The 22,742-nt window shown below is 46.2% G+C and overlaps 1 protein-coding gene across 2 annotated transcripts in view; it reads left to right on the top strand.

Moving 5' to 3' along the window:
- The first annotated feature begins 15,221 nt into the window (after positions 1-15,221).
- The window catches only part of LOC105467459 (transmembrane neural differentiation associated intracellular calcium regulator), a 49,537-nt gene continuing 42,016 nt past the window's right edge, over positions 15,222-22,742 (top strand). The window contains exons 1-2 of one of the 2 annotated variants that reach the window (XM_071099646.1): positions 15,222-15,546; positions 15,818-16,135. Coding sequence is in view for 1 of the 2 variants with exons in the window: in XM_071099645.1 (XP_070955746.1) it covers positions 16,124-16,135 (12 nt within the window). In the remaining variant the exon portion in view is untranslated. The remainder of the gene's footprint in view (positions 15,547-15,817; positions 16,136-22,742) is intronic. The other variant, XM_071099645.1, reaches the window with a different exon arrangement.

Below are 22,742 nucleotides of genomic sequence, written 5' to 3'. Positions count from 1 at the left end.
TTCCGCAACACGCGTAACTGCTCAGTCTGAGTGACTTGGCTTTGAAAGGCATTCATTGCAAAGCAAGGAACATTTGTTGTGAATCTAGTGTTTGGCATGGGGAAGGGGCAGATGGAAAGATGAATAGACTTTGAGGAGTTCAAAATCTGCTGGCAAAGATGGACCCAACCCCACTTAGTGAGTTCTACAACAGTTCTCTCCCAGCTTCTTGTACTGAAGTACCATTTTTAACCATCTTTGCAGCCATCTCTTCTGTGGGTGTGTTAAATGAAAAAGGAGCATCTGCCCCCAGGTCTGTTAATAATAAATTTCACAGCAACAATACTATTATTGCTAACAAGGACGATTAACATTTGTATCATGCTTTAACACTTACCAACCACTGTCACACTCAATGTGCCTTAAAACTGCAGAGTTAGAGAAGTTTGAGTCAGGTAATATTTTTCCACTGAAAATATTTATATTCAATTTTCTACAAGTAGCAAATTTGAGACATTATTAACTTTTTTCAAATATTGTAAAGAGAACCCCTTGTGGGCCATTTCTAACTATGCCAAAATGCATGCTGACATCCTTCAAATATTAAAAAGAGCAAGCAAAACATTTCAACTATCTGGACTATGTGAACCAAGCCAGTGGGGAGTGCACATGACTCTGCAGAAGCAAAGAACATTATTCAGCAAAAAAGACATGCATTCTGCATAAAGCTATAAAATAATTTTTTCCTAGAGCATATTTTTAGATCATTGTACTGCAAGAATGCTGATTTCTTTCTAAAACAAATTGACTATCAAGAATCACTGAACTTCTGTAAAAGAATAGCAACTTATCTAAATTTCCTGTTTTGACAAGCATTAAGGAAAATTATGTAGTACTCACAGCCACAAGAGGAATGTGCTATATCGTTCTTATACTGTTGAGACTCTTAATCATATCAAAACAAATAATTTCACTCAGCTAAGTTTGTACTTGGTACACCAGATATTCTTATTGCAATACTTAATTCATGGACTCAAACCATTGGCCATTCAAGGCTAAGGGCATAGAGGAGCCGGCACATGCAAGTCTCTCTCCATGGTACTGAGTTGCCCAACCTCTCGCGTTAGGGTCTAGTTGTGTCTCTTTCCTGCTGAGAGGACCAGATGCAGAGTCAGGATTTAGAACCCTGTTCCAGCTCCATCACTACATAACTAATTGTGTAACCAAGGTCACATTATTCACTTGTTTTCTCTCACCCTCAATTTCTTCAGAATGTAAAATGAGCACATTAAAAAGAGGGCTCTAAGCTCCAACATCCTGTGATTTGGTGACTTAAAATTGCCAAAGTAGGGCGGGCATGGTGGCTCATGCCTGTAATCCTAGCACTTTGAGAGGCCGTGGCAGGCAGATTGCTTAAGCCAGGAGTTTGAGACCAGCCTGGGCAATATAACAAAACCCAGGTTCCACAAAAAAAAAAAAAAAAAAAAAAAAAGCAACAATTAGCTAGGTATGATGGTGTGCACCTGTGGTCCCAGCTACTCAGAAGGCTGAGGAGGGAGGATCACCTGAGGCCCAGGTAAGTAGAGGCTGTGGTGAGCCATGATTGTGCCACTGCACTCCAGCCTGGGTGACACAGTGAGACCCTGTCTCAAACAAAAAATAAAAAATAAAAATAAAAAAGATATTGCAAAAATATTTGAACAACTGGCAGGGTTCTCAATTTGATTTATCAAAGTATAATTAGGGTCATCTCTCATATTTCATTAACTATGCTAGGTATTAAAAATACAATTACATATTAGTTAGAAACTTTTTGGTTGAAATGGACACAAAACATACTGACTTACGTGGGAAAAAAAAGGTAATAATGTCAGGTAATTTATTGGGTCATGAACCAAACTTGTAGGATTCCAGCTGGGAGTCAGGTACAATGGGAAAGAGAACCTGCAACACCCTCAAATCTTTGTTTTTTTCTGCTTTATTCCTTTATTCCAAAATGACTTTTACCCAGAAGGCGTGTGGCAGATAGAGTTTCAGGTGGCCCCCAGTTATCCCAGCCTCTTAGTACTCACAACCTTATACAATTCCCTGTCCTTAAGTATGGGCATGACTTGAGAGTTACCTCTCACCAATAAATATGGCAAAGGTAAAATGATGTCACTTCTGTGATTATGTTACCTAAGACTGTAATGTATTTCTTGCTAACGTGTTTTTTCTTGCTGGCTTGGATGAAGCTAGTGGGCCTGTTGGGGAGGCCCCAGTGACAAGGAATTGGGGGCAGCAGCCTCCAGCCAACAGTCACGTAGGAACTGAAGGGAGCCTCTGGCCAACACCAGCCAACAACAAACTCAGACCTTCGGGCCTATGGGCAACAGCACCCAATTCTGTCAACAGCCATGTGAACTTGGAAGCGGATCCTTCCCCAGTGGAGCCTTGAGATGAGACAGGGGCATCTGTTCCCACCTTGATTACAGCTTGCAGATGAGGCCCTGGTGCAGAGGACCCAGGAAAGCTGTACTCAGATTTGTGACCCACAGAAACTGTGAGATAACAAATGTATGTTTTTGAAGCCACTGAACTTGTGGTAACTTGTTATATAATAGATGAATAACATGAAGGGCATGGCCACTAAAATCCCTGAACCTGCATCTCAAGCTTTGGAACCTGGGCAGGGCTGAAAACCAGTTTTTCTCCTTTACTGTTGAAAATTCCTAATGGAGAGCTTTGATCATCCCAGCTTGTGTCAGGTATCCACACTACTAACCACTGAGGCCAGGGAGGTGGAAATCTGCAGGAGGCAGCAGCCTCTATTCTGGCTGATTGAATTGGATAGAACATTTCCCATGACAAGAGAAAAAGTGCAATTATGGGCATGCCAAACTGTAGCTGCCCACCGCAAATGGTGAACAATGTACACATGTTCTTTGCCCATGATCTAGAGGCAGGTGTATATGAGTTAATTGCCCATTAAAATCAGTCATTTCCGTGCTGCTGTAAGGGCAGTACAGATCTTGAAGAAGGACATTTACACAAACTTGAGAGTCACGAAAAAAAATATCCAGGGAAAGTGAAACTTAAGATAGCAACTGAAAACTCAGTGGGAGTAATCCAGGTAAAAAAAGGGACAACTAAGAATGCCTCAGACATGGAAGCCATCATGTGAAAAATGCCCAGGCGCTAGAGAAAAAAAATGAAGTAGCTGGTTGATTCCAAACATCTTTAATACACTCAGACCACAGAGTGGAGAGTATGCTAGGAAAGTGCCAAGAAAGAGGCTGAAGAAATTATCCAGGGCTGGGACATAAAATACCTGGTATTAGTCAGAATTCCTAGTGACATATCACAGACTCCATTCTTAGTTGGCTCACAGGGTTAAGACACCATGCAGTCAGAAACTCTGCAGCCGTGGTGATACCCAGCATACCAGAGCATCATGGTTGCCCATCCCCACTGTTGGCACCAGTCATCCCACACTGGATAACAAAAGTTCTCCCAGAGAAATTAGATTTCCCCCGCTTCTGCCTGGTGGGAGACTATCTCCCAGCTCACCACTGGGTCTGCTGCTTCAGATAACACTTTGGCATCCAGCTCTCACAGTGGGGGTCTGATTGGAAGAAGCCGGGTCACTTGCCTGCGTCCAAGCTGCAAGGAAGGCTGGAACGTGTTATTGTTGATGCTGGTTTTATTCCATCATGGGAATGTGGGAATCATATATGGGAACCGTCAAAGTGTAGAGAGGTTGTTCAAAAGATAAAAACATCCATAAACGACAGCTGCCCATGAAAGTCTTCATGAGCCAGCTGAGAATTTTGCCTTTGTCTTGGGGGATGTCATCAAAGGGGTTTGGGTAAGGGAATGGCGTGTTTCCTCTTATAGTTTAGGAAGCTCACTTGGTGTAGAGGGTGGAGGATGAATTGGAGGCAAGGAAGTCAGGTGGAAACCTGTTGAGGCATTCAGGTGAGGAAGTCCAAATGCCAGGAATAAAGTTGAGGCAATGGGAATGCAGAGGATACCTCTGGGTGGATACTAGGAGACACATAAAAAAAGTATTTTCTCTTAAGTAGACAAAAATACTTAATAAATTACCATTCTTTTCTGCACACCCACCCCCCATCCTCCACCCACATCTTAGCAACACTTGGGGATATTCCTGTCTACCTAGGGTTAAATTTGGATTTTTAAATGCATTTTCCCAAAGAAATATTACAGTGGTGGGCTATGTGGGAAACCTATCATTTTTAATATAGATTCTCTGACAAATGTCTTTTAAATATATACTGAGCATGGAATCTTTGTCAAATGAAATCTAATATAAAGTCAGCGAGGGCAGATGTTGGGTGAGCATTGTGTTTTTTGGTTCAGAACTCTGCCCTCCCTTTCTTTCCAAAATATCAGCCTGGAGGAAGCTCTGCAGAACCCTGGGGTATCATGTTGCATGGTTTGAGAACATGTGCCCCTTGAAAGTGTGTCTTGAACTTACTCAAAAAGCAGAACTGACTCTCAGTTGCTGTTATCTGCTGCTATAAGTACTAGGTGGATTCGCTGGGGAGAGAGAGGAAAAGGAAGACAGGAGCTACCAGAGAAGGTTTCTCGGAGGAAGGTGGCTGGTGCTGAGCCTCCAAGGATAAGAAAGATATGCCAAGGAGGAAGTAGCAATAGGAGTGCTCTATGAAGAGCTGATGCTGGCAAGGGCACTCACTGGAATTAGATGAGTGGTATGGTGGGCAGACTAAAAGATGTCCCCACTAGTCCTTGTCTCCTGGGATTCACACCCTCATATAATCTCCTCTTCTTGAATGTGAGCAAGATCTGCTTTTAACAAATAGAATATAGCAATGGTAATGGGATGTCACTTCTGTCATTAGGTTACATGAGATCTTGATTTCTGTTTTTCTTGCAGCTCTCTTTTTTGTCTTCTGGCCTTGCACACTTTGATGAAGCAAGCTGCAATACTGGAGAGGCTCATGTGGCAAAGAATTGCCGGTGGCCACTGGCCAGAAGTCATCTAGGAAGTACCCTCAAGGAGCTAAATTGTGTCAACAAGATCCTGAGAAAAGGCCTGCAGTGGATACATCCCCTGTTGAGCCTTCAGATGAGCTCCCAGCCCTGGTTGACACACTGATTTCAGCCTTGAGAGAGACCCTGAGCAGAAAGCTCAACTGAGTTGTGCCCATCTAACTGTGAGATCACAAGTGTGTGTTGTTTTAAGTCACTAAGTGTTGTGAATGTGTTACACAGCAAAAGACAGCTGATGTAGTGACTTTGGGCATGTTCTTCACATTCCTGACCCTCAGCTTTCTACTCTGTAAGTGTGGGGGAATATGTGAACCACCTTTCAGGTTTGTTGGAGGGATTATATAAAGCAAGACATGGAATGCCAGCATTCTGTAGAGCTAGTTGTAGATGTTCAATAACCAGTAGCTACAGCCACCACCACTAACATCAACCATGCATAAAGGAGAAATAACCCTCAGTAGATTTTCGCAATCTGTGCATGTCTGTCACTTACTGGAAGAACCAATATGGCCCTGTGAACCTCTCCCAGAAATCTAGCACTGGAATAAGAGCGAAAGACAGACAAAACATCTCTAGATGCTTTAAACCCCTCAGTTTCTAGGGTTGGCCCTAACGATGCATGCTTCTTGATCACACTGCACCAAGGAAATCCCAGGTTCAGTACCATGGCTGGATCTGTAATACACATTCATGAACTGATCTTATGTTAGGGGAGAGAAGGGCAACATTGTGCTAGTATTTTCAGGCAGCATTCCCAAGTTAATGTAAAAAAAAAAAAGTCTGCATTTTCTTTATCATTCCTCCATCATGTTCAACCCCCAACGAAGATTACAACCTTCAGATATTAGTCACTCTCCAGTTGTAAGAGTTAAGATTAACAGGGTAAAAAGATATTCTGTACTGCTTTACCAGAAAAGCTTGGCTGATCCAACAGATTTTAACTCTGTAGGACAGATTTTGCTGTATTTGTGCTTTCCTTTTTTTATTCTGTCTTCCCCAGAGGAGTATTAACTCAAAGTCATCACGAGAAACCCATTGCTGCTTCCTGCTTTTTATTTTATCGCTTGCATCTTTCTCTTTTATAATTTCTCCAGTCATTTGATTAAGCACACACACACACGCACACACACACACCCCGAGGATGCCATCCACTTCTAAAATGGCAACAATTTGATTGGAAAATGGAGAGTGTATAAAAGCATTTTCATAGCCACCCATTTCACTTTCATCTACCTTTCCTGGTCTACTCAAGCCAACAGCAGGACTTTGCTCTTTAAATGTAAAAGCTGCTATGGAATGCAGTTAGTGACTGAACTTAGAAAGGAATTAAGAAGACTGGAGTGGGTTGGAAACTAACAGAGAGGTACCCTCTGGACTTGTATTTTCAGTGATCTCTAATAAAAATATGATGGATTTCAATGATGTTTTAACAAGGTTGCTGATACTTAAATCTTAAGTATTTAGGAAAAAAACAGATAAGAGATGAAAGAACTTTTTTTCTTTGTCCAAAGTAGGTACGGTGACTGTGTTTTGAGTGGGTGAACTCTGAAAATAACAGTAATTTGACACACCAGCCATTAAGAAGGCAAAGAGGTAAGTCTGTCAGCCACTGCTTGTTTTGTTAGTCTGAAAAGTGAGAAACTATTTGTTGAAAGTTCTGCATTTTTGTTCATTGATGTGACAGAAGGTGTTGCATTTTATTAGCAATAGCCTTTGCCTAGTCATATATACTTATATTTTACTGTTAGCTTTAAATTAATGGCTTCTAACAATTGGAAATATTCATTAGCTAAGTTTGGATCTTTGGAGATTAAAAAATAGCCTTTTCCAGTCACTGTTTTTTCATCTGAAAACTGGGAATCATGATGTGTGCTTGTGGTGGTAGTATGAATTTTAAGTAGAAATAATTTACATGAAAGGGGCCTGGCACAGAATAGAGGCTCAATTAATGCTGGCAAGGATGATGATGATGATGATGATGATGACGACGACGAAACTAAGCAGAGATGTATAATATCCTGATTATTCCTATGGAAAGCATAAGCTTTCTTTAATCAATGAAATGTCTTTAGACATTGTCCTAGATGGATTATGAATATGGTCACCCTAGCAATTCAACATGCCTGTGTTTCATGAGATATTTGTAAGTCATCCAAAGCCCCTCCTTCCTTATTCATTTACAGCAATCTAGTGCAAGGAACTCCAGCTGGATTTAGCTTTATGCAGAGCTTCAGACAGGCCAAATTGGCTTATGACTGGTTTGTGAGAATAAATAGAAGTTTTAGGAAGGATCTAGATTGGAAAGACAAGATGAGGAGCCCTTTGCCTTCCTCATCATCCATTAAGAGACTCTCCTTCAACCTGAGGGAGGCAATCATATGATGGTTTGCTTCAAACTTAGCAGATGATGTGGTTAACTGGGTTGGGGGTAGTGGCGCAAGAAATGGCCTCTGATGCTAGTTCGGCTCTGTGGCATGTCATCTCTTAATTATCGCGGCTTCCCTGTCACTGGAGAATATTTGTCAGCTTTTAGAACAATTAACATTATGGAGAGTTGAGACTAAGAGGAAGAATGAGGAACTTTAACAACCTTTACATTTTTAGTCATTTTATAGATATGTCTATTTTATGGACAATCTCCCCAGCAGAACTGAATTACTACATTAATATTTATCCTTGGAATAAGGTAATGTGTGCTCGAGTGTACGCAGAGCAATTAATTTAACAATGCTCTCCAATCTTACCTTGGGAGCTGAAACCAAGCATGCTGACATCAAGTAATTATAAATAAAATATATAGGAATCATTTTGTTTGTACTTAACTGGGGACAAAGCTATTACTCTCTTGCCCCCTGTATTGTAAGTTATCGTTAAAAATAAACAAGAACCACCTCTCATTTAGGAATTCAACACTGTCCAAGCTATGGCTGGGGGAGATAAATAAAACAAGGCTAAGGCTGGTGTGTCCTGTGGCCTGGTGGGGAGGTGAAAAGGGAAGGTTCAGCTAGAGAGGAGACCTCAGCACTGAGATTGGACAATCTACGTCACAGGCAAAAATGGGAATAGAAGATGAAGGAGCACTGGGCTGAGGGTATCCCTGTGAAGACATGAAACGTCTGTGGCATTTTTATGTGATGCTTCTTTCATGTCTCACCAGGAGGACACCCCCGACATTTTCTGTGCTCTTTTAAAATTCCAAATAAACACAGCCACGACACCAAGACTTCTTCTATTGGGAGAGCAAACGTGAGTTTGGTTCAAATAGGTTTTGAGCATGATTAAGTGACTGAGAGTGGATGTGTTAAGGCCTGAATAATATCTGAATGCTTCTCAGGTGAAAACCTCTTAGGGGTATCTGTCTCGCAGCTGGGGAATCCTGCCAATGGCAACCAACCACCTTGATTATCTAACTGTCACCTGCAAACAAAAACAGCAGCAAGAAAAATGTAAAATGTAAAAATGTAAAATGAGTTTGTTGCTGCTGTCTCACTTTGATGGGAGAAAGGAATGAAAACTCAAAGCAATGAGGGCTTTAGAAAAATCAGTGCCTGGAATTCACCATGGTGTGGACTGGATCGAGCCACTTAGGATGAGGGAAGCAGTCTTTGCACAAAGACAGTAGAAACAGGAATTAATCAATTTGGCCTTTGCCGATGCTATTCATAAGGGGACATTATTTGTTTTTGGTTGGGAAATCTTTGCTTCAGCACGCAGGCTGTGGATTACTGCATAAGAACATTTTCTTTTGTTTCCATCACATCACGGTGTTTGCAAGACAGTCTGAGATGGGAAAATGGAACCTGTTTGTATTCAATCTGGTTGAGAGAAAGATAACGAAACGGCCACAGCCTTTTTTTTTTTTTTCCCTAAGAGATGATTTTTATTTATTTATTTTTGTGCCTGTGATCCTACTTGGAAAGAAAGCAAATTTCAGTTAATAACATTGTGCAGTATTGTTACTTTGCTAGATAGATACACCACCGGCTGAGTATATCCCTCCCCCTGCCTTTGGAATCTACCAGGTCCTCATCACATTCTGGCCAAGCTAGGTGGGGCCAAGGTGACCAGCTCCTCAAAGGCAGGTGCTTTGTCCAGCTCAAGGTCTGGCAGCGAATTTGCTGAATGATGTCCCCAGACACACCAACAGAAGCCCAACAAAACTAATTTTGCTGGTACCATACCTCATCCCTTTCAAACACATAGTAATGTATGAGCCACATGGGTATAAAGGTGGCCCAGAAATGATCCACGCAGTTATTCATTAATGAGCTTATTCATCAATGAGTGCCTCTTTCCCAGTGGGAGAGGCTTGGGTGTAAAAAGATTTCCAACAGATTTTCACTCTTGAGATTGCCTGGATTTGTACTACATCTATCTTGTCATATTAAACAGGCAGAGAAAGCCACTGCTCACTTTGATGGGCATCGGATACTGGCATGAAAACTGTAGTCCTGAAAGTCTGCGGAGGCTGCTTCATAGATTATTCATTTATAGTTGTGACTATTGTAACAGGCAGACAGCAAAGAAATTTGAATAACTGTCATTAACTGTTGGACTCTTACAATCTCAAAGGGACCTTATAGGTTACTCAGACTCTTTTCAACATCACCGCTTAACAAGGCTTCAGCTTTTGCTTGAATGCCGCAAGTGATGGGAAACTCACTACCTACCAAGAGAGCCTATTGTTATTTGTATTGCTGTGAGTCAGGAGTTAGAAAATTGTTTCTGTAAAGGGCTGGATACTAAATGCTTTAGGCTTAGTGGACCATTCAGTCTCTGTAGCAAGTACTCATCTCTGTTCTTGAAGCATAGACAAGACAAAAACGAATGGGTGGGCACTAGAACCTTGTTTACAGAAGTGGTCAGTGAGTTAGATTTGGCCCATGAGCTGTGGTTTGCTGACTACTGTTCTAAGGGTGAAGGTGTTCTTTCTCGTCTTGAAACAAAGCAATTGTCTTCCTGGTGGCCTACTTCAACCTCTTTGGGCCACCTGTAACAGCTAATCAAGCTCTGTCCTATAAGAAAACCCCGCAGCTGGCCGGGCGTGGTGGCTCAAGCCTGTAATCCCAGCACTTTGGGAGGCCGAGATGGGTGGATCACGAGGTCAGGAGATCGAGACCATCCTGGCTAACACAGTGAAACCCCGTCTCTACTTAAAACATACGAAAAACTAGCCGGGCGAGGTGGCGGGTGCCTGTAGTCCCAGCCACACTCGGGAGGCTGAGGCAGGAGAATGGCGTAAACCCGGGAGGCGGAGCTTGCAGTGAGCTGAGATCCGGCCACTGCACTCCAGCCTGGGCAACAGAGGGGACTCCGTCTCAAAAAAGAAAAAGAAAACCCTGCAGCTATTTGAAATTGATGGCATCCTCTTTCCAAATCATCTCTTTTGTGTTCGCCACTTCTCTCAGCTCTTTCCAGCTGTCCCAATTTCAATCTTTCACCACCTCCTTGGTGTGGCCAGTTGATGATCTCATTTCGATAACCTCTCGATATGGGTGTTGCACAGCAAGATTTCCAACCTGAAAGCCGATCCTAAACAAATGTTTGAGTCCTCTTCACTTCATTTCACCTGTGCTTTATGGTGCTCTTCACTCAGGCCCTGCCGCTCACACAGGCTGTTCTAGTCACGTGAATGCAAATGAGCCAAACTGCTGCTCAGCCCAGAGGCTGCCCTCTGTCTGGATAAGCCCAGCCAGTCACCCTCCTGGCCTCCCGCTAACCAGGGGGCTCTGCTGGATAGACGCTGCCCCTCCCTGGATTAGCATTTTCTTCCTTCGAAGCTGGAGATGCTTACAGAGTCAAGTGAGCTCAGGAAGAAGGACATGCATTGTGAACTGTAAAGAGTGATGTGCAAGTATTAAAAATTAACAGGACCAGGTTGGGGGCGGTGGCTCATGCCCGTAATCCCAGCACTTTGGGAGGCCGAGGTGGGCAGATCACAAGGTCAGGAGATCGAGACCTTCCTGGCTAACGCGGTGAAACCCGTCTCTACTAAAAATACAAAAAATTAGCCAGGCATGGTGGTGGGGGCCTGTAGTCCCAGCCACTCAGGAGGCTGAGGCAGGAGATTGGTGTGAACCCGGGAGGCGGAGTTTGCAGTGAGCCAAGATTGTGCCACCGCACTCCAGCCTGAGCGACAGAGCAAGACTCTGTCTCAAAAAAAAAAAAAAAAAAAAAAAAAAAAAAAAAAATTAGCAGGGCCAGACCACCCAGGAGGAAGCCCTAGGTTCAAGTCACAGGGTCTGTCAGGTATCAGCTTTGAGACTGAGGAATCCTCCAGACCAAACCCCCATATATACGATGAGAGCCAATGAAATGTGGGAAATGAGAGGTTTTGAACACCTCAGAGCACCATAAAAAAATAAAACGTCATTAACAGTATAGATACTGATTTTTAGAAAGGAAAGATGCTTCCAATTTTTCCTGAGCCATTTCTAAGGAAGTCCTTTCTCCTTCTTGGGTCCTACTATCCCCAACCCCATATCAGACACTTATCTGACTACACTTCACATAATGTTTCTTCTCTAAAGGGAACAACCAGGTTTGACCTCTCTCCGTGGGCTCTATTTTTCAGTATTTGAAAGTCTTTGCAAGTGCTGCTCTTGGACTTGAAATATTTCTGCTCCCCAACCCCCAAACCATTTCCCTTTCATTTGACTGACTCCCACTTATCTTTCAGACTCATCTTAGAAACCTCCCTCACCCCAGGAAGGCTTCCTCAATCTCCTAGATCCAAGGAAGGGCCTCTCTTTTGTGCAACCACATGACCTAATAAGTGCTCAAACACTTGTTAAATGAATGAATGCACAAATGAAGGAATAGATTGTGGATCCAATAGGCTAATATCTGCAAAAAGCTGGGAACAGATGTACTATTTATGTGTCTCAGGCAAACAATACACTCATTACAGATCACCAAGCCCTCTCACACAGAAGGACCTGTGAAGTGTACTGTGTGCCTCGCTATGTCCCTGCAAAGTGTGGAGGCTGGTAGGGATCAAGACCCCATTGTCCTTATGAATGATGGGAGGAGCCTCAGTCAAGCACAGCCACTAAGTCTTGGCTTGGGTGGCTGTCTGGAGGCTGGATCCTCTTACAGCTACCTGCTCCACTGTCTCACACTCACCACCCCATAGGCCAGACTCAGCAGATGGCCTTGCCTGCTCCTTCAGGGAGGAAACCAGCATTGACAGGAGGCATGGGCTCCCCTAGCTCCCTCTCTACTTGCCTCCCTGAGAGCTCAAAAGAAGGGCAGTCCCTGCACAGTTTCGAGACTTTTCTTCCACCTGTGTCCTTCAGCATCCCTGGGACTTGCTCCATGTCTTCAACTTCTTGTCTACCTGCCTTGGGTCTCTCTCTCTCAGCTCCTGCACACAAGAGCTGCTTGTTACCAGCTCTGGGATTTCCCCTGCATATTCCTCCTGATTAGCTTGTTCTTGCTTCTGCCTTATCATCTGCCCAATATTTACAGATCCTTGGGGACCCAACTCAGATGCCACCTCCTCTGGGCAGCCAGCTGCAGTCCCTGCAGACAAGGTATAGTCACTTTCCTCTATGCCTCCAAGAATAGTATTTGGTAACCTCTATAAGACAGAGCATAACAATTCACAACAACTATGAGGGTCTAATGATGATGATAACTATCTTTTTATCAACAGCTCACTTTGTTCCAGGAACTATGCTGGAGACTCCATGCACACATCTCATTGGCAATCCTAAGTCTCAAGCAGCTACTAGCTATGTTACCATTGTTCTTTGTTTCCTTTAGCCTGGCGGACAGTATAGGAAGTTAGGAACTTGGGCTTGGGGTTAGGAAGACTGGATTACAAATCCCCAAGTCCATCATTTGCCAACTGCATGACTTTAGGGAACTTACATAACCTTTTCGAGCTTCGCTTCTTAAGCAAAGATAACAGACCCACTTTACAGGGTTTGGTGAGGTTAAAATGAGCTTTCCTAGATAAAATTCGTGGTACCTGGAATTCCTGGCATGGGTTAAGCCCTCAATAAAAGCACCTATGAGGATCCAGAAGACAGAAGACTTATCTAAGTCATTTTTGCATCCCTGGTGCCTAACACTGTGCCTGACTTCAGTAGATACTCCTTACAAAGTTAGGGAGATGTTCTTCTACTGCATTGCTAAGGAACAATCCCTGTGTGGCCATAGGGATCATGGGCTTCCTCAATCCTGGCTTTCCTGTGCACTCCCCACTTCCTATTATTTGAGAAAAACAGGAAGAATGACTATGTAATGTAGGAGTCTTCCCTGCTCCCCCTTTCCCCACGCATACACACACCAATAAAACATGTATGTGCCAGCTTTTGCTGTGCTCAAACAACATGTTTCAAATCTCTGCAAACCATGAATGAGACATTCGTGCCATCGAATCACACTTCCTTACAGGCTGCTTTGTTTCCTGGAATAGCAGGACGCATGGAATCCAAGCTCTGAGGTTTCATTTATTGTAAGCACTGGGCTCCCTGACAAATTAGGTATCAAACTCTACCTGCAGATTGGGAAATGGGGGCTGAAGAAAGAGCTGGCTGCCAATTTGGCACCAAGAAATAGTCTTTCTGGAGTTTCTGTGGACCAGCTCCCTGTCTGCAACTACCCATAGTAACTGGTTGGGAAATTCAGAGATATTGCTCCCAATTTCACTGGAAAATGTTGGAATGCAACTGTTATACACAGGCTGGGATGCAAAGTGCTTTTCTCAGAAAAGTGTGGCCTTTGGACCCTGATTTCTTCAGACACAAGGTTTCTGTTTCGATAGACTTACAGGGTTTTTCGACAGGAGTTACTGGCATGTCAATAATAACAATAATTGGAGGAAATGCCTTGTCACTAAGCCAACAAAAACCACTCAGACTCTGCTGTTTCCCAAAGCCCCTCACGGAGGGACTCTCTCCCGTAGAGCCGCAGGGCTAGCGTGTGGGTGTTCCTGGGCAGGCCTGATTCCCCTAAATCTCCGCAGAGTCTGTCCTCTGCATCTTTCTCCCCACATCCATACCAGAGAGGAAGCCAGCAAGGCCAGCTAGGGAGGGTATGGGTTGGTCTTGTGGGTGAGGTGGCAGGCGATTCCTATTCTGTAGCAGGGATGGGAAGGAAGCAGCCTTTTGGTAGGCAGGAGGATCTTCTGGAAAGTAGGGGCAGAAGGTTCCTTGCACCATCCAACTGGGGAAGGCGCACAGCGGTGGGCCCTGGTAACCTGCTAACCAGGATGTCTGGGTTCTTCCCCCAGCTCTGCTTCCGAGGCACCCAGCGGACCTGGGCAATTTGCCCCCCTCGTCGTGTTTCCCGGCACTTGCCTTACCTCCCTGGCCGTTGGGGTGGATTTTGGTGAGGTCCCAGAGAACCAGGAGACAGGCGGCTTCTCTTCTAGAAAGTCATGTTCACATTCAGGCCTTGGGTACTAGTACTTAGCTATGACCTTTAGAGACAAGGACTCCATCTTCCTGAAGACGGTACAAACGTCCTGCGTACTGCAAGCAATTGGAGGGGCCTGGATTTGAACCCCAGTCTGTGTCAGAGGTCCTAAGTCCTGAAAGCGGAAGGCGTCCTGAGGCAGGTTATAGGGCCTACGAGTCGGGCAACTGGACACGGGGATGGGTTGGGGAGGGGCCAAAGGGCGGCAGGGGTTGGGGTTGTAGTGCTTTGACCACGACATAACTACCTTCAGCTACCAGGCCATCCTCCTGTTCCCTGAAAGATAGGAGGAGCTGGAGTGGGGAACGGAGCAACCTGGGCTTCCATAATGAAGAAAGAGCGCAGGAGCAAAATGTCCAGGAAGGAGGGAGGGAGGGAGACCAGAGGAAGGAGGAGGCTCCTCTTTCACCCGCGTCCCCAGGTCCCCATGTACGCCACGTGGGTGGGAGCGTGTCCCACACATCCACGCACCCACAGCCACATTCGCCACGCTCCCGCCGGGGCCGGGCTTACCGCGCGCCTCTGGGTGCCCAGCCTCCACAGGCCACGTAGCCGCCACCTGCTGCTGCATCCCCACTGCGGGGACCGGAGCACTTAGTGCCTCCCTTCGTTCCCCCGCCCCGCGCAGGCCTCCCATCCTCCAGGGCCAGGCGGAGGCCACGTCTTTCCCGGGCCCCCACCCCATCGCGGAGAGGGAGGCGGAGGGAGGAGCTCGGCCCGCAGCCGCCAGCCCTCTCGGCACTGGAGCTCCCCCTCCCCTCCTTCCCCGCCCCTCGGCTGCCGCAGCCCGGCTCGTCGCGCGCGTCAGCGTGGGCTCCCCGGAGCGAGTCGCTAGGTAACGGGGCTGGCTCCGCAGACCCGGGGCCGGGGAAGCCCGCGCGCGTTGTCAGCAGCGGCGCCTTGGGGCGGGGGGCGCGCAGATCCTCCCCCATCCCGGCCTGCAGAACCCCGCTCGCGCGCAGCCCCCGCGCAGGATGCCTTAACCCGCGGCGATCGCTGCCGCTGAGGTGCCCCTCCCCAGCAGAGACCCCGACGCAGCCAGCCCCTTCCTCCTTCCCCGCAGGTGCGCACTGCTCTGCGTGCGGCCGGGTGGGCGTCCCGCCGCTGCGGTCGCGGTAGCCGCTGGTAAGCTGCGCTCTGGGGCTGGGGCAGGAAGCAGTGGGGGGCGCTCGAAGAGCAGGGCAGCTTCGGCCACCGCGGCCGCCAGACCGGCCATGTGCTAAAGTTTCTGGGGCTCGGCGCCCCACTGGGCGCGCAGCGCGGGGCGCAGAGGCGCGGTGGGTGGGGCAGCACGGTCCTCCTGGCGCCCGCCCGCCCCCGGCCCCCGCGGGGCGCAGCTCTGCGTGTTCTCATGCTGACTCTTGCTCTCTCTTTCCCTCCGCGCTGCCTCCCCGAGATCCTCCCTCCGAGCCCCGGCGCGGGGCATGAGGAGCCCCCGGGTGCCGCCCAGAGACCAGCCGGCTGCGCGCACACCTCGCCAGCGGCAGACGGGGACATGAGCAGCGCGCACAGGGTCCCGCGCCCGGCGGCCAGCCCCATCCGGCGGCGGCCCGCGGGTCAACGCTGCCCGGGAGAATGAGGCAGGAGCCGGCGGCAGCCTCCTTTTTTTCCTCCTCTTCGCCTTCCTGCGGCTCCGGCGCTCCGGACCCGGGCCGAGCTTTGGCTCTGCTGCGTGCCCCGCGCGCCCCTCAACCGGCTCCGGATGCGCTTCTCGGTAAGCCAGGCCCACCGCCTCGCGAACAATGCTCCCTCTGGAGGGCCCGGAGGCCGCCTCCGGGCCCCTGTCCTACCCTCCTTCCCTACTTAGAGCCTGGAAACATTCGGGGCTTCCGATTGAATCCTTCAGTTTCCCGTGCCCGAAACCCCGCCTGGAGGCTGAACTGCCGGGGCAGACCTGGTGCTTTCCTCTGCCTTCTGGAGAAAGATGCGGGCTTGACATGCAGGCTGGAGACCTGTCTGGTCTAGATAATGGCATGTGTATGCAGCTGGGTTCAGACTTAGCATTTGCGGGCAACAACTCTTACTTAGTGGGTGTCCAGGCCGTGCCGGGCAGTGCGCCTCAAAACCGCTCTGGGAAATAGGTTCCTGTTTCTCCTTGGCCCCGATGAGAAACTGAGGCTCAGAGAGGTTGAATGACTTAATCAAGGTCACAAGGTTAGGAAGTGGGAGACCAGGATTGGAAACCAGGGTACTCTACTTCCCTGCCAGACTGTTCCCTTTGTAACAAACACACCTGTCTCATTTCTTCTACTGACTGCTTCCGTCCCAAGAGTCATTGCATGTGTGTGAAAATACTTGCTCCAATGAGCATCTGTTCTGATGAAACAAATTGCCGGTAGCATGCACTTTTTGTTCATCCTGCCATCACGTTGCTGCCAACCCCTAATGTGTACTCCAAGTGTAAAGCTGGGGTTCTGTTTTCCCAGTCCTCTTGAAGGATGGAAAGGACAGTGGTTCCTCCTGTGTGCCCAGCACATGCTAGGCCTCAGAACTGCATCCTAAACCTTTCCCTGGGGGCAGGGCTCATCAAGGTTACCTGCCCCTGGTTTTGTAAATCTTGGAGATGGTTACTTAACAGGAGAGGAGGCTGATCCCAGACGGCCACTGTGCAGGGGCTGGCCCAGTGTTGGCCCATATTTGCCAGCCCTCAGTGTCAGCAGAACTTCACACTTCTGAGCCCAAAAGAAAAGGAGTTTTAATGCAGATCCGATGCCTGATGCATGCCCCCAGTTCTCTGGCTTGCCACTGTTAACTGTTTGCTTAAGTGCATTTAGTTCAGTCCTGAAGTGGGAAGCCACATGGAATCAATTGGTCCTGGTCTGAGGGGCTTGTTCCAATGGTGGAGTCATAGTGTTGAGCTCAGCTGTCTACACGTACATTTGTGTTGGTGCAGAGCAAGTCCCTTAGCAGTAGGGGCCTCTGTGTCTCGGTTAGTAAAGAGCAAAGCAACTGTGGATTGACCGGCCCCTCAGACCCCCTTCAACTAAGTGATTCTATGAGTGAAAGAACTAATAAGTTCCAGGCTTGAACTACGGTGTCTTAGTCCAGTGATTTGGACAAACGTTCTACACTGAATGGGTTGTTGATTTCCAAGAAGAGTACATGGTTTCCAGGGAGCTGCGAGATTCAGGTTCAGACCCAAAGAGGTGAAGCTGAAGCTGTGCCTAATAGATTATTTATTGGGCTAACACATAGTGGCTATAAAATGTTCCAAGCTACCAGATTGGGGTTATGGGACAGGTTAGGCCTTTCAGTAGGAGAGATGACATTAACTCCTAAGAACTGATGACATACAATGCATTAACAAGATGCCCAGCAGGCTAGAAAGCAGCAAGCTGGTGAGCTTTTCCTGCCCCTCCCAAAAAGAATCAATCTTATTTGCATAGGTAAAACATTCCCAACGCAAACAATTACTGCAAATAAATAAAGTGATTTTTTTTTTAGACTCTCCCAGCTCCATTGTTTGCTGAGTATATTAGCCATGCCTGGAGCCTGCCTGAGCTTGGCTGTAGAGGGGCTGGGACAGGGAAGGTGGGCCGCAAGGGTGTTCAGACTCTGAGTTAGTTTTTGGCTGTGGGTTAGAGCTAAATCCATCACTTTGACCTATGGGCTGTTAATGGGGTTGTCATGGGTCTTTTTAAGATGTGGATTAATGAACCTCTTAAAGTGTTGCCGAATCCTAAATGAAACGGGCGTGTCCCACCTTTTTCCCAGAAACTCAGCTCTCAGCAGGTTTTGTGACTGTTTTAAATTCACAAAACCAGAGCAAAGCTTTCATTTTTGACAGGCTCATACGGTCTGCAAAGGAAAAATAATGCATCTTGTGTGGGGATATTAATCTCCTAGCATTGTGTGTTTTAGCTTCTCATGATTAACTGGTAAGGTTTTGAATAAAAATGAATGCAGAGAAACAATCTTCATTAAGTTGCTTTTGAAAATGCTGAGGTAATTATGAAATAACGATTTTTGTGTCATAGATCGTACTACTCAGAGCCAAAGCTGGATTACATCACAAAACATTACTCTTGCTACTGATATTTATTTTTTAATTCATTCGTTTTCTCCTATTTTTTGCTTTTTTTCTCCCAGTGTGAAAATAAGCAATCAAGAATAAATTTTTCCTTTCCAGTTTTTCTTTGTCTTAAACCCAGGGTTTTTTGTTTTTTTTTGTTTTTTTTTGTTTTTTTTTTCTGTGAGATCCCTAAAGCTGAGCTCTGCCACACTATGCGTATAATGGCCTCATGTTAAAATATGTTTTAAGGGCCTCGGATTTCTTTTGGGAGAACAAGAGGGTTATGTGTAATAAGTAAGTAACAACGATGAGACGATGAGACGTTTCCCTTGTTTGCTTACTATTCTAAGTCAGGGGTTGAGACCATGCCCTCATGATTGCAGCAGCCACACTTAGCATCCTGAGGACACAGCCCGAGTGCTGTGGCATTTCCACCTCAGTGAAGATGCACAGCTGGACTGATCGGAGTGTGGAGGAAAAGAACAGCTTCCAAAGGCCAGGAAACCTGGGATTTATTCCTGACTCAGTTGTTAATTGGCTTTGTGGCCATGGACAAATTATTTCAATTTGCCAGATCTGGGTTTATATATATGCAATGGGTGTGTACGTTTGCATGTATATGTGTGTGTATTGGTACCAGAGGTCACCCTCCAACTCTAAGTTTGAAGAATCCTCAAAATTTGGAGATAGCTGGTTATTAATAGCTCCAGAATGCTCTGTACTTTAAGGTTACATAACATCCCAATTAGATATTCTTATAAACAATAAGAAATTGGTGATTATCGAAGATATGCTGTTTATTACCCTAAGTGGAGACTCCGCACCCTGAATGTGTGAAGGAGGATGGAGCTTTGATCTTAAAGGTGATTATGCCGGCTTCCCTATCAGAGTCCCCTTGCATGGTAGAGGCTCAGCACAAATCTGAGAGCGCTAGAATGAGCATGACTGTCTCTAGGATCCATGTGGCAGAAGATGCAAGAACCATTATGTAATTTGGGTCAATGGAGTAAGAAGACTATGACATTCTATCTGTGTAGCTTTAGGGTTCAGGAGACTTGAAGATTTCGCCTCAATCTCGGGCTGTTCCTGGAAGGTAAGGAGGGGAAGTATGGAATTACTGTTTGCAGTTGTTTTGAAAATGGAGAGTGCTTTAGTTAGAGCCTTGAACTCAGCTGAAGCTGGGAAATGGTGAGGAAGAAGTGTCTATTTGGCTGGTATTTTTGCCAGGTTTTGTGTGCAGGCTTCCTTGTAACATCTAAGAAAGTGTGTTGTCTGAGGTCAGTCTCCCTGGCGAAGCTGCAGTCATTTTCAGATAGAGAGGGCACGAGAAAGGAGCCACCAGCCCTTAAACATTTTGTCCTTGCAACTCTGCAAAGTAGATATTATGAACCCCGTGTTCTAGATGAGGAACCCAGGCTCAGAGAGCTGAAGTGTCTTTCTCAGTCTCTAATAATTATCGAATGGCAGAACCAAGCAATGTTTTAAATGGACTCTGCTGGGGTTTAAATCAATCCGTGCTGGACCTCATTTCCGCTGTTGCTGCAGTGTGTCTGTCTGGCAACCAAATTGTGTCCTTCCTCCCCAGTTTCTAGATAACCATGGCACTAAAAAAAAGCATGCAGATGATTTGACAGAAGTAACATATAGAGGTGATTTTGCTGTCAATAAACCTCTAAATTCACCAGGATTTTTGTTAGTATATTAGATTTCTTGTAACTACACGATGTCAAACGTATCCATTTCCAGAAAGATCCCTAAATAAGCCAAGTGTAACCCTAAAAGGGTTAGTGCTGGTGATTCTTTGGGAAAATCTAAAAGAATTCCTCTGTGTCCCACACTCATCCCCCTGGGGTTCTGTGGGAAGTGAACACGAACTGACATATGCAACCTCAGTCTGAGAAGTTGTCGCTAGGCTGCACCTCCTGAAAAAGGGACACAATAAAAGTTATGTAACAGAAGCTTTCAAAAGAACTGCTTCTCCTCCTCCAGGATGCCCATGAGTTAATCCTCCCCCAAACAACAGACTAGAGAAGGTATTCAGAGGAACATATGTAAGACCTTCATGGTTCACCTGCAGCTCTTAGGAGTTTCTGGGACTCGGGAGGAAAGGTAGGTGTCAAAGAACTTTTCACATTACGGAGTAGAGGTGCTGTCGTAGCTGATATTGGGGACGGCCTTCGGAAGGTCACCCATGTGAGTATAGCAGCTGCTGTTCTTCGTTGTAAGTGTGTAGAGCTGGCCAAGCATCCACCATTCCCAGGACTGGAGATTCCAGGGTCCTGTCTGTAACACTCAATTTACAAAGAGCAAAGGAAAATCTCTGAAATACTCTGTCGTCCCATCGCGTGGCTTTACATTCTGGTAATGATACTCAGGCTGAGTTTCTTCACCAGCAGTTGAAAATGCTTCCATCTCTGACGCTGGCCTTGCCTGTGTCATGCGAGTGACATCTTCACCAATAGACCCCTCCTTCATCTTCCTTGGATCACTGAGCTACTTATATGGCAAAAGCTTCAAGTTTCTTGATAGGTGCTGAATGAGGAAAAGCAGACAGAATGAGTTAGAAAGCTTGACTATGCTTCATCTACAATCTGCAAAATACTGACCACATCTCAGCAGTCAGCACAAATTTTTGATTTGGTAAATGAGGAATAACATTGCATGTCCTCAGTGTGGCCTGTGGAATCTGCATCTTCTGCCCCCAAACTTTGAGAGAACAGGTGCCCCGTGGCTTCAGCTTTGGGCTATATTTCTAATATGTGTAGTTATTAAAAAGTAGAAAACGCAAGAGTAGCTTTGCAGAGTCATCAGAGAGGATAAGATAAGAAGACAGAGAAGTTCACGGCCTCTGATACGTGATTACTGCAAACACTTATTCGGGGCATGATAGTAGAAACGATTTCACACTTGTTTCCAGCAACAAGAATCACAGGATACATTCACTAAGAAATTTAGGTGTGTTTCCTGTTGTCTTTGTATGTGGCTTATGTCAAGTGCAGATGGCACTTCGTGTGGTTAAAAACCTCCACCTTCCCAAGTCCTTCGGGGTGGCTGAGAGAGGCTAGGCTAAATGCCTTGGTGGACCCGAATTTTTGAAGCCTGAATCCCAAGGTCAGGTGGTGGTCTTGGTGAGGGTCAATGTATTTCCAGGTGCTTCTGTTTCTTAATAATCTATGATGAGCTGCTGTATGTACCTCATTTAGCATCACCGAGCAAAAGAGCAAACAGAGAATGCCCAGGGCATTTTCCCAGCCTGCCACGTTTCTCCGCCTCTATCTGCTAATATGGTCTCGGGATCCCGATCCGCTTGATTCTTTTAATTCAGAAAATGGATGATAACGACAGTCATTTTTTAATGATCAATATTGATAAGTCTTTTTTATATATATATATATATATTTTTTTTTTTTTTTTTTTTTTTGAGACGGAGTCTCGCTCTGTCGCCCAGGCCTGGAGTGCAGTGGCCGGATCTCAGCTCACTGCAAGCTCCGCCTCCCGGGTTTACGCCATTCTCCTGCCTCAGCCTCCCGAGTAGCTGGGACTACAGGCGCCCGCCACCTCGCCTGGCTAATTTTTTGTATTTTTTAGTAGAGACGGGGTTTCACTGTGTTAGCCAGGATGGTCTTGATCTCCTGACCTCGTGATCTGCCCGTCTCGGCCTCCCAAAGTGCTGGGATTACAGGCTTGAGCCACCGCGCCCGGCCAAGCCATTTTTAAATAAAGTGAATGCCCCCGGAGAGCATCACGTGCAAGTTTAAAATGATTTATGAATGGATACAGTATCCTTGCTCAGAGGGCTTTATTGAATACTTCTAAAACAGTACGCCCAGTTTTGCAGTGTTAAGTCTAAAGGTAGAAGTGAAAGCCACATCCTGTGTTCTTCATCTGAAAAGGAGGAGTGGAAAAATACACCCAACTTCTGAAAGGGAATGTTGAGACTGTTCCACTATCACTTTTACTGACAAGATAACGTTGCTTTGGTCTGAAACTTCTCTGTAGATGCAGCTTCTACACCAGGGCTGGTTGTCCTCGAGTCTGTTTGAGGACATCCCTGTGGCGGTTGAGAGTGGCTCTGTCCATCTGTGCAGGCATGGAGCCATCTCCTCCACAGAGCATGCGTCTCTCTGGTCCTGTCTGATTACCAGGATCCACCCCACACACACACCATCATTCTTTCCTCAGTCAGGGGCAACGGTTTAACAAACAGTTATGGAGCACTAGCTCTGGTCGAGGCACTGCTGGGCATTGAGGCTGCCGTGGTGGACACAGACAGCTGTAGTGTGTCATAGGCTGCTACTGTCATAGGCTG

This window comes from Macaca nemestrina, chromosome 7 (assembly GCF_043159975.1).
Source record: "Macaca nemestrina isolate mMacNem1 chromosome 7, mMacNem.hap1, whole genome shotgun sequence".
Classification (NCBI taxonomy): domain Eukaryota; kingdom Metazoa; phylum Chordata; class Mammalia; order Primates; family Cercopithecidae; genus Macaca; species Macaca nemestrina.
The sequence above is the reverse complement of the archived record's forward strand: the minus strand, read 5'-3'. Positions and strand labels throughout refer to the sequence as shown.